This window comes from Saitoella complicata (assembly GCF_001661265.1).
Source record: "Saitoella complicata NRRL Y-17804 unplaced genomic scaffold SAICOscaffold_16, whole genome shotgun sequence".
Classification (NCBI taxonomy): domain Eukaryota; kingdom Fungi; phylum Ascomycota; class Saitoellomycetes; order Saitoellales; family Saitoellaceae; genus Saitoella; species Saitoella complicata.
The window spans coordinates 316195-331847 of NW_017567007.1; the positions used below are offsets into that span (position 1 = coordinate 316195).

Consider the following 15653-nt stretch of genomic DNA (forward strand, 5'->3'; position numbering starts at 1 on the left):
GTGTGTGTCTCGGACCGCCAGGGGTTAGGCTCATCCATCGCAGGAAGACCCTGCACTCACCATCGCCAATCAATTAATGGCAAAGGTAATGGAGTCGAAGATGTTTGATATATTCCATTCGGAAATGCTGAATATTTCGTGAAAAACGCCGGTATCCAATCCTCAATCCTTAGTCCTTAGTCCTCAAGAAAACACCTTGATAACGCCGCTTCTGTCCGCCGTCACAACCATCCCATAGGGTAAATCCAAGAAAGCAATATCAGATACTACATCCTGATGATTATGCAGCAGATTCTCCAACGCTGCTGTCCGTGATATCTTCACCGCCGTTCTCTTCTCACTTGATGCCTTCTCCACGTAATACCTTGGCTTGACCTTCGATTCAGGAGACTGTTCGTAGGTTGGGTCAGCCTCGCCAGACTCCTGTCCGGTGATGATGAGAGACTCTACCACCTTGCTCTGATCCCAAAAGCGCACCTTCCGATCATATCCAGCCGCAACCAGGAAAACCCGTAACTGCTCCGTCCCGTCATTCGTGTGATACGTATCACACCCAGCAACCATAGCCCTCGGACTCCTATCCACCCCTGAACTACCCGCAGACCCCGTCGAATCCAACGAGGACCCCTTAGCATTCCCATTCCTAGTATACATCTCCAACATCATCGGCGGCTCCTGCTCCTCATCAACCCTCACCGCCCTATACTCCCACGACTCCCTCCCGTTCAACACCTTCATCACCTCCAAACACCTATCATCGGCCATATTCCACAGCGTGATTTCATCGTCACCTGTTCCGCCAGCGACATATACAGAAGACTGATACTTCTCCTTGTTTCTTTCGGGATGCTGTGTGATGCGGTGAATCGGGGCGGAACCGATACTCCATGCCTTCAAGCGGAGAAGGAAGCGTAGGTCCCAGACATCCAACACACCTCGCGAGGTACCGACAAGTAGCCACGCCCGCCTCCTGTCAATACAGAAACATGTGATGTTCCCATGCTGCGGTGGATTATCCAGCGTATACAACACCTCCATGCTCACAACATCCACCGCCAATATCCGACAACGATTCGTCGCAATAATGATAATGCTGCTCTGATCCTGCTGGAAGTGCTCGATCCAAACCGCATACTCCCCATCGTCGAGCATATGCTTCCTCAACACTCTTAGCTTCCCATACTGCGAAAGTCCAGTCTTCGGGTTGAAACCGTACTCAGCCCGCACGACGTCGATACTCCCATCATCTCCTGCACTTATGAAACAATGCGTGTTCTCCACCATACACAGTGCCTTAACCTTCACGTTATTCCCCTGCCGATGAGTACACCGCGCCCGATTGAGTACGTTCTTCTCCAACCGCGACGTATCCCAAACCTTCACCATCCCATCATCCGAAGCAGTAAGGAAGAACGCACTATCCGGCGCCACAACAACACGATTAACACCCCCCGTATGCTCCGTAAAATGCGCGATCAAATTCCCCACCAGTCGCCAAGGTTGCTCAGCCTTCGGCTTCCCATTCGGAGTCATAATAGGTGCTGGCCGCGATGGTCGCACAATGGTTGGGCCGAACTCGAGGGGTTGTTGGCTGTAGTGCTGTGTATAGATCGTGTCCAGAAGTCTGTAGACGTTATCGTTTTGCCCGCGGTAGGTATGCGATCCACGATGCACACCAGCCTTCTCAGATACCGGGGAACCGGTGTCCATCCGACTTACCGCCTCACTCAATGTCTTCATTGGCATGTTCACGCTTCCCATCACAGTCGCAGTTTGCATACCGGTCTCGGCAGGGGCCTTCGCTGCCTCCCGTCCCCTCGTCGACAAGCTGACCATACTCATCTTATGTTCCAAGGAATGCGTACTATGATGGTCACTGTCGAGATTCGACACGATTTGTTGTGCAGAGACCGGGACCAACGAGCTTCGTCGACTCCCAGCAACAGACGAGAAGTTCGGCGAAACGCCGCTCCGGGGTGAAGAAGCCAATGTAGACACCGAAGGGGAGTTCTTGACGATCCGTGGTGGTGTCCCGTTGCGGCCTTCAGGAATTTTGATGGCTTCCTTGGGTAAACTACCTCCAGCGACCAAACGAGGCGTATGCCATCGCGAGTTCGGTGCAGTCAAGGTAGCGCGGCTGCCTTGTCGTCTCATGGGAGTGTCCATGGCTTTGACAGCGCCCTTCAGAGCTTCCTCCACGGAACCCGGAATAGGCGTCACAGTGCTCGGCCTCGTATCTACCACCCTCGGACTCGTTGTTCCACTTGGATCGAGGTCAAAAAAGACGGTATTAGGGGTCATTCCAAGTTCCTTGACCATGACGACACCCCGCTTTGACGAAGAAGCACCATCGGCTTTCGACCGAGGCATTCTCCCAACATTCGCGATGCGCCACAGATACTCCCGCAGTACGCCCAGCTTCCATTCATCCTCTCCAGCAGGCCCAGAACCGAGTTTCAAGATGCGCGCAAGCCACTGCTCATCCTCCTCAGACTTTGCGATCTTCTCAGTGAGGTCGAGCGCACCCACTGCACTCCCTCTCCTAGAATACCCAGGTCCATTCGTTCCGCCATTCCTCAACGTGCCAAATGGATTGCCGGCGCCAAAGATCTTCTGCTCACGTGCGCTTTTCCAGAATTGTGTCCGGTCCGCTCTCGATGCCCATGCCAGAGCTCCGTCAAATAACGTCCTGCTCAATGGCTTCTTTAGGTTTTCGAGCACGGTGACTTTCTCGACCCTCCCAATGTCATTCCGCAGGAAGGGCCGCACGATGGGATACAGCATGCAATAGACATCCGCCACATCCATCCACCTGGCACATGCCGCCGTAAAGCTCGCCGATTTGACACGTATCCACGGATTCGGATGCACCGTAAACCGCACAACAATCTTCGCAAGATCACACATCGAAGTCTTCCTCAACAACCCCAATTCAGTCACCCTCACCAGACTCGTGATAACTCTTTCGACCACAAACTCCTCCACATCACACAAGCTCTGCACCATCAGTGGCAAGATATACTCTTCCAACCCCCTTCCACCCAAGAACGTGCCCAAACTCACGATTGCGTCGAAGAACGCACAACGGAGCATCCAATCCCTGTCGTTAAGATACGTGATCAGATGGCTGAGCAAGACATCATTCACCATCTGTGGCCCGAAAAAGACACACAAACTTGGCATATCACTCAACAACGCCCTCCTCACACACGGCTCCGGATCCGCCAACAACGCCGCCAGATGCTCCCCAAATACCTCCCTCAACTCCTGTAACCCCTCATCATAACTCTGTACCTCTCTCTGCCCCTCCCCATCCATTATCACACTCTCCGAAATCGAGCTGCCCAATCCACCGATCTCCAGAAACCTCTTCGCACTACTGACCAAACTCCCCAGAACACCAGCATACGCCGCCCGCACCCCTGGTTCGCGATCCGCCACTACCCCTCTAAAAATCAGAATCAGATACTCCATGAAAACCCCCCGATTCGCTTCACCCACAATCTGAACTCTCTCCAGCACCGCCGCAACCGTGCGTAAAGCGGCGATCCGGACTATTGGGACTTTATCGTAGATGAGAGAACACGCATAGGGGATACTTCGGTCCATGATGGATTCGGAGGTGAGATAGGGGGAGAGGGCGATGACGAGGTCGAGGGTGTGGAGGCGTGGTGGAGGGTTGGATGTATTCCGGAGACTTGAGGTGAGCAATGTTAGGAAGAGCAGAGCCCCAGTGTCTGGTGGGAGCGATCTTGGTGCTGGCAGTGGTGTTGGCGGGTAGTTGGGAATGCTCAGATGTACCGGCAACGGTGTCGTCCGCGGTCTTGACACGACGTCACCTCCCGCATTCATTCCCGCACTCGGTCCAAACCCCAAAAAGAACGAGATCTTGTCGAAATCATGCCATATCCGCTCAATCCTCTCATCCGCCTCCTTCTCCCATAACCCATCCTCCCCTGCATCTCCCTCAACCGAAGCCAACTTCCCACCCCTCCCAGCTCCAGCCTCGGTGATACTCGCCAAATACCTATGCAAAAAGTTCCCAAAGTAATCCGGGAAAGCGCGGTTCGTCCACTGCTCCAAATACTCCGCTGCGCTCAACCTCTTGCTCGGGTCCACATTAATCATATCCTTGACCAAACTCCGAATATGCGGATCGTCGATTTTGTCGATATAGTTCGGTATGGGATCATACTCCCCCTTCCGATACGCAAAGAGCTGGGAAAGCGTGAAGAGCGGCGTACCCTCCAAGAACATCTCCGCAATAACACACCCGACACTAAAGACATCCATCGCATCCGTCACTCCTACCCCCTCCTTATTCTGCGCCTTCACCTCATCAGCCGGCACGAATCGTTCAGGCGCGATGTAGCATACTCTCCTCCCACCCGTATCGAAATAAAATCCAAAATCGGCGGGGTTGTCGGAGGGAAGGTATGTCGGTTTATAAATCGTGCAGAAATCAACAAGATACGCCCAATTCCACGTTGTCACACAGACATTCTCCGTCTTGATATCACCGTGGTGAATCCCTTTCTCATGGCAATCCCGTAGCGCGCACAAAAGCTGGTAGGCTATCCACCTCTTCTCAATCGTTTCCAGGAAAGGACGAGTGGAGATACGGTCGTAAAGCGAGTTGAAAAAGAATTGTCGGATGAGGTACCCAGCGCGTTCCGTCTCCAACACATGCAAGAACGGATACGCATTAGGAACATCCAACAACGCCCTCTGCTCCCTCCTCAGCCGATCCGTAACACTCTTTAACGTCGTCGTACCTGTACCATTTCCAGTTCCCGAAGCTGGCACAGGCTTGATGAACACCTTTACGACAACCGGGCCACTCTTGTGCCGTGCGCGAACGGTTTTGAGAAAACGTGCGGAGGAGAGGGATTTTTCGTACGAGATTGAGCCGATCTCGGCGATGAAGGAGTCGAGGGAGGCGGTTGCGGAGGAGGGGGTTGTTGAGGAGAACGTTGCGCCCATGACGGTCGTACGCGTCGCGTTGGTTTACTGATAAATGTTATGATGTGATCGCTGTAGTTGATGCTTTCGATTCAGTCGTATGAAGTTGAACACATCCCTCCTCGAGGGTTTGGTGGTTTGTTTTGTCGTCGCCGTAGCTGGGTTGTACGAGTCTACGCCATCTTGCATGGGATATAGGCACACAGCAGGGTCAACATCGATAAGCATAAATGGGGATGATGAAGGTACTCGTTCTTTATCCCATATTTGTCTTGATTTATCTGCATCTACCTTGCCAAGCGGCTGGCGTTCTCTCCCGGGCTCCGTGTCTTCATGTTTCTCCACTCCAGCTCCATGACAGCACATACTCAGCCAAGACCACCTCCTTGTTCCTTGACATCCATACACTGTCTTTCTTTCCTACCAAACCTCATCCCGTGGTGCCATGTCACCACTCCTTAACCACCCCCTCATGCCACCACCCCCCAGTGACCCCCCCAACATCCCCCACCGCCAACCTAACCGGCAACTCCGCCCCCTCCTCCGCACTCTGCGTCGCATTCTCACCCGCCATATCCGTCCGACACCATCCCGGACAACAAGCATTAACCAAAACCTTATCCTCCTCCTTCCCCTTTCCTTTGCCCGCAAGCTGTACGTTCTGGAGGCGACGTGCGAGGACTTTGGTGTAGGCAGTCACCCCAATTTTAGATACAGCGTAAGCTTGTTTCGGCCACCCGCCTTCGAGACAGCGGTCTGCGCTGACGTCTGTTTGGAATTTCTTGAGGAGGGCCAATAATCCTTCTTCGGTGAGTGCCGGATCACGGAATGCTGCGCGGAGGGCGGGATCGCGGAGGCGGACGAGCATGCCGGAGCCGGAGGAAATATTTACGATTCGTGCTTCACGGCCAGTAGCTCGAAGAAGAGGTAGGAGAATGGTAGTGACGCGGATCGTGCCGTAGAAGTTGACAGCCAAGGTGCCCCGGACGACTTCCTCGTCAAACGCATCCCCCTTCCACGCAACGCCCGCGTTATTCACCAATACATCTACATACCCATGCGTCACCTGCAGAAACTTCTTGAATTCCTCACAGCTTTCTGTGGATGTGATGTCGAGTGCGTGGAATTTGATAATAGCGTGAGGGGATCGGAGGGTGAGGAGGGAGGTGTAGGTGGCGTGGCCGAGGGCGGGGTCGCGGGCTGTCAAGTAGATGATTCGAGTGGGTGCGCCGGGGGTATGGGGTTGAGTGAGAAGTTTCTTGACGATTGCGGCGCCGATGCCTTTGTTCTAGAGAGAAGATCAGTACTTCAACGGAAAAGAGGTCGCCTCGTGCTTCGCAAAGCAGAGGCGGGAACTGGGAGGAACGCACGGCACCGGTAACAACGATGACTTTCGGAGATGCGGGCATGATTCTAACGTTCTCAATGGCAATTGCGAGTTCGAGTTCGAGGACGGTACGATGTGCTTCAATCTCGAGGCCGCGGTTAAATAAGCTTATTCCGCGCACGGTCCGGATCCGCCAGAGCCGCTGAACATGCCGTCATTATCGGAATGGACAGGGTAGTCAAAGAGAGCGTTTTCTCATTGAACTTTCGATGAAACTTGGTAAATCCTGCGCAGTTTGCCATGTACAATCTCCATCAGGACTCACGCTTACCGGTATCGATATACGCTGTGCCTATCAACCCCCGCATTCTGAGTAGCGGCTGATACAGTCCCGACAAGAGACGCGCACGTAATCCACCACCAGCCCCTATAAGAAGGCCCCCTCCATCTCCATTGACCCATCATCTACGAACACGCAGCATTTATCCCCGAGAACATCGTCATCTGAACCTGGAAGAATTGTATAAGGAAGAGGATTAAGATGAAGATCTCTCTTTTGGCCACCGCTGCCGTCTTGGCCGGTGGTGTTCTCGCTCATGGTAGCGGGCATAAGCGTCCGGAGATTGGACATGGCATTCACCCGCCTCAAGCCGTGAGTCTCAGCTCTCCCGCACTATCCTCCTTCACCACTAACCCACTATATGCAGTCCTTCCACGCTTTGAGCACCAGCTCCCCCCTCCTCTCTTCCTTCGCCGCTCTGAACACCGAGACTGAACCCCTCGACGTAGCACGAGCTTTCCTCGCACACCAAGGCATCGACAAGAACGAGTACAAACTCGTTGATGATTGGTACACGGATCTCCACACGGGTGTCACGCACATGTATTTCCGCCAAGTCGTCGACGGAATCGAGGTTCTTAACGGAGACATCAACCTCAACATCATGGGTGACGGAACCATCTTGTCCTATGGGTCATCGTTCTACACCGGCGCCAAACCCCAAGGCGCGGGCCGTGGTTTGATGGGGAGTGTCCAGAAATTCTTCGGCTTGGAGGAGGATAAGGTCGTCAGTCCAACCACCGCCCTCCACGGCCTCATGTCCCATCTCCGTCTTCCCCTCACAGCCTCGAATGACATTACGATTACGCCGACTTCCACATTCTCCGGTTCTGAACCAATTTTCCACCTCGAGAATGTCCCAGGTGCCCTGAAGCCTGCAAAGGCGCATAGGGCGTATTACCAGACCGCGGTACAGAACCCGCGGACGGGGGTCTGGGAGTCGGGGTTGAAGTTGGTGTGGGCTGTCGAGGTCGATTTGGGTGATCACTGGGTTTCGTCCGCCGTGGATGCAGTGACAGGGAAGGAGGTATTGGGCGTCGTCGATTGGGTGTCTGACGCCTCCTACAACGTCTTCCCCCTCGGTACCAACGACCCAGAGGAGGGACCTAGGGTGTTGTTGAAGAATCCCCATGATTTGGTTGCCAGCCCGTTTGGGTGGCATGGAACGAGCGCCAACACGACGAGTCACGATACGACGGGAAACAATGTGTGGGCACAGGCGAATCCGAGTGGCGGGTATGAATGGAAGGAACTACCGCGCCCCAAATCAAAGAAATTGGACTTTGATTTCCGGTACAACGAGACAATGGAACCGAAATCCTACGTCGACGCCGCCGTCACCAACCTCTTCTACGTCAACAACGCCATCCACGACCTCTTCTACCGCTACGGCTTCACTGAAGCCGCAGGAAACTTCCAGACCGAGAATTTTGGCCGTGGAGGTCGGGGCGGGGATTGTGTCATTGCGAATGCGCAGGATGGGAGTGGGTACGATAACGCTAACTTTGCTACGCCGCCAGATGGACAGAATGGACGGATGAGGATGTATGTGTGGGATCAGACCAAGCCGTTCCGTGATGGGGATATGGAAAGTGGGATTGTTATCCACGAGTACTGTCACGGACTCTCGACCCGTCTTACGGGTGGACCTATGAACTCCAATTGTCTGGGATGGGGTGAAGCTGGCGGCATGGGCGAAGGTTGGGGAGACTTTTTCGCGACGGTGTTGAGGATGATGCATACCGACACCCACAAAGCCGAATTCGGAATGGGCGAGTACGCGAATGGCGGAGAGGGCATCAGGAATTATATGTATTCACGCTCAAAGGAGCACAACAAGGATACATACGCGAGTTGTGATAAACCGGGGTATTGGGGCGTCCATGCCAAGGGCGAGGTCTGGGCTGAGATGTTGTACGAGGTTTTGTGGAATTTGGTTGACGAGCATGGATTTTCTCCATACCTCTTGCCTCCCGTTGACCACAACACTACCGATATGAGGGAGGGAGCTGTCGGGACTCCGTTCTCCGTTGAGGGCAAGAACAAGAAACTCCCCAACGCCGAGGCATTCTTCCACCCCAACACAACAATCCCAGCACACGGAAACACCCTCGCCCTCCAACTCGTCATCGACGGTCTCAAACTCCAGCCCTGTCGTCCCTCGTTCGCTGAAGCGCGTGACGCGATCATCGCGGCTGATCTCGCACTTACCGGAGGAGAGAATAAGTGTGCCATTTGGAAGGGGTTTGCGAAGAGGGGGTTGGGAGTCGGTGCGAAGTTGGTTGGGGGAACGCCGTGGGGTGGAGGGGTTAGGGAAGAGAGTCGGGATGTGCCGGGGGGGTGTGAGAGGAAGAAGGGTGGAAAGGGTGGGAAGGGAAAGAAGGGAGGGAAGAAGGAGGAGATGAAGTAGACTGATACTTTCCAGGGATAGTATCGATGCGGATTACAGGGTGATTCGGCTTTATATGGGGTTCGGTATGTGGGGCGGTTCATGAGGTGTCTTTTGTTTGTCATGGCTTAGTTTGGTTTTATTGGTGGTTCTATATGGCTTTGGTGCAATTCATTTGCTTAACGATACTGGCTGCACATCTTTCCTATACGTTTCCCAATCGGGCTTTTTCGTCGTTACAGGGGGGAAACGTATGTAACCCCACACCTCCACGCCATGACCGCCCTCAAGGCCTTGACAAATGACTTGACGAAGCTATGCAAAAGCAGAAAGATCGTCTCTAACTTGGTTGATGGTTCGGATGATGGTCGGTCCTGTTGTGTCTACACAGACTAAGCTTCTGCTGAACAGGACTTCTACCCGTCCTTCTTGGGCTCAGGGTAGCATATCTGGTGGATTGTATGGATATGGATGAACAGGTGGCGGTGAAGATCGTTGCTGTGCTGAGAAAAGTGCGTGGTTTTCTTCTTCGCATCGTCGTTCGTTGACAGAAGCTGACAAGTGACGCGTACAGCACTCTGGAAATGAGAGCATTATGGCTCTGGTACTGAGTGCGGGTGATAGGTATATGGATCAGACGTTCATCGTGAATGAGAGTATATACAGAACTGAGTACGGAGACGATGGATATGTGTCGCCGATATTGGCTACGTTACCGGCGTTGTACCGTGTAGAAGGTGTCGCAAAGGATTATCTGCTGCGACGGATGAGTGCGGCATTGAATACCTGCCTTGCTACTGCTAACATGGACGGGTCCTCTGTGGCTGTCCATCCGCTGGAAAAGTCATCGCAAGACCCTCAGCCGCCAGTGCCGGAGCTATGTACAGAAGGAGAACGGGCATGCTCTGCCCCTGTGCCTTCCGTTGCCATCGCGGGCTGGCTACTTGGATATCCAGTCATTTATTGGCCTACAGAGGGTGAATCTAGTGCTTTAGTACTGTCAGGTGCACAGCTCCGTGTCTGGCACGTCGGGGTGCGGAAGCGTGGGGAAGAAAGTGTGGCCATGCAATGGTCGTGTCCCGAGTGGTTGCACACCGCTACTGAAGCTGGTCATGATTCAACACGTCTTGTCGTATGGGAAGAGTTGGATAGGAGGCATACGGAGATTGGCGAGAGATGGCGACGAAAGATAGGGGAGTTGGAGAATGGGTGTTGGGAGCTGAGAGTACTTGAAGAGTGGACTGGACGGAATGGAAGAGGAGAAGAAGGTGTGATATTGGGTAATGAGAACCGGGTCCAGTATGGTATCAATTTATAGCGCTTCCATCATGGTGATTATGTCCTGCTCGTGTACTCTCATACGTGTGCCGTCGCGGCATGCTCCCCCGACGACGGCGGTGGTGGCAGCGCTCTTATCCGTGTCTGCTCATGCACCCCATTCCTACACACCTCCGGCTCCCTCAACTTCCACTCCTTAATCTGCCCCTCGTGCAGTAACCTCGCCAACTCAATCTGCTGATCCTTATTCAGACCTTGTGGCCTCCTCCTCGCTTCAGCCAAATTCCGTGCAGCCTCCATATGGGCTTTATCCGCCCCAAGCCTTAATACTTCGGACGTGCTGCCAACTATGTACAGCTGAAATCCCGTGAATATGAAAACAATAAGTACAATGAAAGCGGCGAAATTCCCGTGAGACATATAGACGGGGTCCTTCTGCAGCTTCTCTTCGGGATAGTAATGTTCCCAAGCCGCAGCACCCATGCCATTTGATCTTTTGTGCTTGATCTCGCTCTTCCATGCACCCATGAAACTTGGGTTATAATCCGGCTGTGCATACCCCCGGTTCATCTTCTTCTCGGGACTGTGCCAGCCGAAGCCGTATGCGTCGTAGCTCCGCCGTTTGCTTGGCGATGAGAGGATTTTGTAGGCTTCCTGGAGCATGTGGAATTGATTTGAGCTGCCTCCGCGGTCGGGATGGTGTTGTAGGACGAGTACGCGGTAACGTGTCTTGATGTCGGCTGGGGTTGAAGTTTGGGTAAGATGGAAGATATCGTATGGCTTGAGAAGAAAGTTAGTAAGTGTTTTCACGAAACCACAGTGGCATCACGTACATCGGGATTTGGCTTCGTTGGCCATGCCAGATCATCAGGGACAGTCGAAGCCCATCGCTTGTGATACACGATCCCGTACGGCTGTTGTAATGACCGAACCTCAAAGAACGACCTTCTCAGTGCCCTCAGGGAGGTATACACCCGATTCATGGTATCCTGTCCTCCGATGAAGACGAGGGAGATACCTTGCGGGAAGTGTTGATATCGATACGGAATTGCCGATCTATTTCCCAATTTGGCATGTCTTCGTTACAGGCAATTTTGACGTACTCTACCATAACGCGACAACAAAAATAAACCCTTCCGACCATGCCCAAGAGAACGAGAAAACAGCCCGAGGAGGAAGTCCCTGCTCAGGAGTCTGATGTTGAGAAGGATGACTCTGATGTGGAGGATTCTGACATCGATGAGATCAATGTCGACTTCGAGTACTTTGATCCGCAGCCCATCGACTTTCATGCGTTGAAGAACCTGTGTAATCAGCTCTTCGGGCCGGACAAGATTCATTTCAACACGTCTGAGCTGTCAGACCTGATCCTGAGTCAACCTCTGTTGGGAAGCACAGTCAAGGTCGACGGAAACGAGAGTGATCCATACGCGTTCCTCACAGTTCTCAACATGAACACTCACCAAGATAAGGACGTCATCAAGCAACTAAAGAAATACATCCTCGAGAAGTCTCGCTCCAACTCCGCCCTCCACGCGAAACTCGAAAAACTCCTCTCCCCAACCGCAAAAACCCACCTCGGCCTCGTCCTCTCCGAGCGCCTCATCAACATGCCTCCACAAATCGTTCCCCCGATGTACCGCATGCTCGTCGAAGAAATCGAGTGGGCTATCGAAGACAAAGAACCCTACCAATTCGACGCCTTCCTTGTCTTCTCTAAGACATACACCGAACTCGCATCCGGCCTCGTCTCAGACGAAGACGACGACGAAGAGGAGGAGGAGAAGCAGCCGAAAAAGAAGAACAAGATGGCGATGAAGAAGAAGAAGTCTAAGCAGCCGAGTAAGGAGAGTTTCTATTATCATATTGAGGATAAGTTGTTGCAGGAGATTGCGGGGCCGGAAGCGAGGGTTACCTTCCAGTATACGACGAAGCCCGGGGAGGAGTTGGACAGTTATGGTATCAGACCGCAGGGAGAGTTGATGTTGATCCCGAGGGAGGAGATGTTGAAGGCGGTGCCGGAGTTGGAGGGTGCATGCGTTTACTAAGCAGTGTGAGTTTGGTGGGGGAATGCATATCAATCGATCTCCTCGTCTGAAAACTACTCCATACGCTCTTACTATTTGATTGAATCTGTGACCTTCTTCAATAATTGCAAATTCCATCATTATGGAGAGCGTGCGAAAACCCCGGGTGCCTTCCCCAGTCCGCTTCACGTCGACTGCCACGACCACCAATCTGTTGCAGACAAAATCTGTCGCCAATATTACTTCCGCCTCACACCAGCCGAAACTCTCGTCACAGATGTCTCAGTGCTCGTTCACGTCACGGACCGGCTGGGAGTTTGTAAACTTTTCGATGGTGTCAAGGACAGCGAGAAATCCAAGCTGGACTTGCATGCGCTGAGGATCTTTGCTTCCTTCTGCAGTTTACAACATCTCGTTCATGAAAGCAAAGAAGAAGAGTCCCGTCGAACCCACATCACGAGTTTCCTCAAAATGGACGACTTCCTCGATCTCGACACATGCACCCCTGTGCTCATACTCTCATATCTCATCCTTGGACTCCTATTCCTTCTGACAATGGATACCGGGCTAGGGCTTGTTTCTGTACGGGTTTATTGCTCGCGAGATCCGGTGTTGCATTTGGATTGTGTGTGACGAAGCACTCTTTCATTCATCTCGATATCTTTAATTCCCTATCAATATACCCCTCATTCCCTTCCGGGCTCTAATACGGCCTAAACCTCCTCTTCTCCCTCATCTCCCTAACCCTCACTTTATCTTCCTCAAACTTCCTCCTCAACTCCATCATCTTCTCCCTCTTCTTCTCCCTCAACTGGAACCTATAGAAGTCCTGCAACTCCCCCTTCTTCTTCTTCTCCTCCGTCTTCTCCTTCAACTCATCCTCATCTGCGGCACGACCAGGGGCAGAGCGAGAGCCACGGGTGACGGTGACGAAACCGTCCTCGTCGGGTTCGGAACGCATGCGTTTTAGGGCTACTGCGCGCATATTTTCGCGGGATTCGAAGAGTTCGATGGCTTTGTCTGCGGTTGCTTGGAGGAGGGCGCGGGAGGGGTAGGACAGGGTGTGGTGGGCTTGGTAGCGGGCGAGGCCGAGGGGTGGTTGTCCTGGGTTGACATTCTTGCCCCATAGTGGTGGTGACTGGTGCAACTTCTCCGACACGAGTGCTGACAGAACTTTCTGTAGGCCGGAAGCCTCGAGGAATGTGATATGGGCTGTTGAGGCCGCAGGCAAGATCTTGCGGTCCCAGGAAGATGGGAATCCGGTGATCGCCAACGGTGTCGACGCCTCGGCTTCCCGCTTCCTCTTCTTTCCGGTCTGCGGCTCCTCTACTTCCTCCTCGATGACATCCTCAGAACTTACAACCCTCTGAACATCGATCGGTCCCGCAAACTTGACACTCTCGATCCTTCCCTGTCCTACGGGCACCAATGATCCAAACAGCGCTCTCAAATGTGCTTCGGTCGAGTCGATGGGGAGGTTCACGGCGAAGAGGACGCGGCCGTCCGTTTCGGTTGGTTCATCGAGTTTTGAGACATGTTCGCGAACGTAGAGGTAGTGCTTGGCGTCGCGGTTTGTGGATGTTGGCGTCAGGACGGGGAGGATTGAGTAACCGTTTACGGACGTCAATACTGAGGTCTTTACGACGGTGGAGGCTGCACCCTTGGTGGAGGATTTGCCGGACTTCTTGTGAGGCATGGTGAGGAGCGAGATATATAACAGGCGGGTGTGATGTGTCTGAACAGCGACAGTCAGTCATCCATTCCAATTGAACTAGCGGAGATAGTCCGGAAGAGCTCGGTGCGACACATCAGATGGTTGTCATAAATTAGGTAGCTGACTTTTTTTCAGCAACGCCAGAAGGCTCTTGCCAAATGCCGTGATCATCACACGTACCGCACCTGCTCCCTTCCTGGACAGGTCGCACAAATCAAAACTCACCTTGAATAAACAGCACCGTTTTCTTGGACGACTGCGACCTTCGAGTAGGCAAAGTTTCCGCTATCGATAGAACCGTGTGGCTAGTGTGGCGCAGACCTTGGTCATCATGCCTCGGAATATGGAAATATCGAAATATCGAAAAATTGAAAGACCATCGACGACTCCTACTTCTTCCATTTCTGCTCGGCTCCCGGTCCATTCATATAGCCAGATCATGTCTTTTCAGCGCCGCCGAGCCCCGATTCAGGTGTCCACAACCGCCCTACCATCCACTCCTTCCTCGAAGCTGGTTACATCTCGACCAAATCTGCCCTCCGGTGTTCGTCCATCTGCCCTTAATGGCACTCTAACGACCTCCACCGGCTGCCCCTCCCTCGATGCAGTCCTTAATGGCCTTGGTGGCCTTCCCCTCGGCTCCTCCCTCCTCGTACTCGAATCCGGTACCACAGACTTCTCGGGCTCCTTGGCGCGCAATTTCGCCGCCGAGGGCGTGTTACAGGGACATGGTGTTTGCTCTGTCGGTGTTGGTGAGGGGTGGGTCGGCGAGTTACCAGGGGAAGTCGGAGCAGATACGAGAGAGAAGAAGGAAATGAAGGAGAGGATGCAGATTGCGTGGAGATACAACAATCTGGGTGAGTTTGGAACTGGGATTAAAGAACGGGAACGGGTGCGGACGACGACTGCGGAGGATGGCGTTGCGGCGGTAGAAGAGGTGTATTGTCACTCGTACGATCTCACTAAACGGCTCTCGGTCCCGCCTTCCGCCGTGGGGAACATCACTCACACCGCACCCTCGACAACGCCGAAAACAAACCCTTACACACCCATCATCGCACACATCGCTAAACTGCTCTCCTCACCCACACCCACCCTCCACCGAGTCGTCATCCCGAATCTTCTCAATCCGACACGATACCCACCGAATGCTGCACGGTCAGAGTGGCTTCTGCGATTCTTCCATTCGCTGCGAGTACTGCTGCGAACCTACCCCTCCCGTCTTGTCGTCCTCCTAACCCTCCCCCTCGACCTGTACCCCCGCTCAACCGGCCTCATCCGATACATCGAACACTACGTCGACGCCGTCCTCGAACTCGCACCATTCCCGAAACCCCTCCCAACCTCCCCCGCAAACCCAGACGTTCCGCAAGGATTGGTGAGGGTACACAAAGCCCCCGCACAAGGCGCTGGAGGAGTTGGTGTGGGAGGGGATGGAGGTGATTTGGCGTTTAGGGTTACGAGGAAGAACTTTTATATTGAGGCGTTTAGTTTGCCGGTTATGGTTGAGGAGGAGAAGAGTGAGGAGCAGAAGGCGAGGAAGAAGGATATCGATTTTTGATCGGAGATGCGTATGAATGGGGAAGATGCAGTGGAGTAGTGGAAGGGACGGCTTG

The 15653-nt window shown here is 53.4% G+C and overlaps 9 protein-coding genes across 9 annotated transcripts; 5 read left to right on the forward strand and 4 right to left on the reverse strand.

Annotated features, from left to right (window-relative positions):
- Nucleotides 1–95: 95 nt before the first annotated feature.
- Nucleotides 96–5075, reverse strand: SAICODRAFT_94288 (ARM repeat-containing protein). Its single transcript, XM_019171929.1, has 2 exons — nucleotides 2205–5075; nucleotides 96–2078 (listed from the first exon to the last, which is right to left on the reverse strand). Exons 1-2 carry the CDS (start codon nucleotides 4981–4983, stop codon nucleotides 184–186), a joined length of 4674 nt encoding a protein of 1557 aa, XP_019023285.1. The 5' UTR covers nucleotides 4984–5075; the 3' UTR covers nucleotides 96–183.
- A 166-nt stretch (nucleotides 5076–5241) lies between these two features.
- Nucleotides 5242–6417, reverse strand: SAICODRAFT_20124 (NAD(P)-binding protein). The gene is made up of 2 exons (XM_019166210.1): nucleotides 6333–6417; nucleotides 5242–6250 (listed from the first exon to the last, which is right to left on the reverse strand). The coding sequence occupies exons 1-2, from the start codon at nucleotides 6369–6371 to the stop codon at nucleotides 5411–5413; spliced, it is 879 nt and encodes a 292-aa protein (XP_019023286.1). The 5' UTR covers nucleotides 6372–6417; the 3' UTR covers nucleotides 5242–5410.
- Nucleotides 6418–6734: 317 nt separating this feature from the next.
- SAICODRAFT_20125 (uncharacterized protein) lies at nucleotides 6735–9165 on the forward strand. Its single transcript, XM_019166211.1, has 2 exons — nucleotides 6735–6941; nucleotides 6997–9165. The coding sequence occupies exons 1-2, from the start codon at nucleotides 6831–6833 to the stop codon at nucleotides 9037–9039; spliced, it is 2154 nt and encodes a 717-aa protein (XP_019023287.1). The 5' UTR covers nucleotides 6735–6830; the 3' UTR covers nucleotides 9040–9165.
- Nucleotides 9166–9603: 438 nt separating this feature from the next.
- SAICODRAFT_30927 (uncharacterized protein) lies at nucleotides 9604–10425 on the forward strand. Its single transcript, XM_019167795.1, has one exon. The coding sequence runs from the start codon at nucleotides 9614–9616 to the stop codon at nucleotides 10334–10336; it is 723 nt and encodes a 240-aa protein (XP_019023288.1). The 5' UTR covers nucleotides 9604–9613; the 3' UTR covers nucleotides 10337–10425.
- On the reverse strand, nucleotides 10375–11279 carry SAICODRAFT_8389 (DnaJ-domain-containing protein; the record flags this gene model as incomplete). Its single annotated transcript, XM_019171339.1, has 2 exons — nucleotides 10375–11076; nucleotides 11130–11279. The coding sequence occupies 2 exons, from the start codon at nucleotides 11277–11279 to the stop codon at nucleotides 10375–10377; spliced, it is 852 nt and encodes a 283-aa protein (XP_019023289.1).
- Nucleotides 11280–11528: 249 nt separating this feature from the next.
- On the forward strand, nucleotides 11529–12323 carry SAICODRAFT_38130 (uncharacterized protein; the record flags this gene model as incomplete). The annotated part of the gene is made up of 1 exon (XM_019168586.1): nucleotides 11529–12323. A coding segment is annotated over one exon (795 nt), but the record flags the coding sequence as incomplete, so codon positions are not given.
- Nucleotides 12324–12720: 397 nt separating this feature from the next.
- SAICODRAFT_30928 (uncharacterized protein) lies at nucleotides 12721–13037 on the forward strand. Its single transcript, XM_019167796.1, has one exon. It carries the CDS (start codon nucleotides 12795–12797, stop codon nucleotides 12954–12956), a length of 162 nt encoding a protein of 53 aa, XP_019023291.1. The 5' UTR covers nucleotides 12721–12794; the 3' UTR covers nucleotides 12957–13037.
- On the reverse strand, nucleotides 12992–14193 carry SAICODRAFT_138040 (uncharacterized protein). Its single transcript, XM_019165471.1, has one exon. The coding sequence runs from the start codon at nucleotides 14017–14019 to the stop codon at nucleotides 13027–13029; it is 993 nt and encodes a 330-aa protein (XP_019023292.1). The 5' UTR covers nucleotides 14020–14193; the 3' UTR covers nucleotides 12992–13026.
- Nucleotides 14194–14476: 283 nt separating this feature from the next.
- On the forward strand, nucleotides 14477–15648 carry SAICODRAFT_20130 (PAXNEB-domain-containing protein; the record flags this gene model as incomplete). The annotated part of the gene is made up of 1 exon (XM_019166212.1): nucleotides 14477–15648. One exon carries the CDS (start codon nucleotides 14477–14479, stop codon nucleotides 15596–15598), a length of 1122 nt encoding a protein of 373 aa, XP_019023293.1. The 3' UTR covers nucleotides 15599–15648.
- Between the last annotated feature and the right edge of the window lie 5 nt (nucleotides 15649–15653).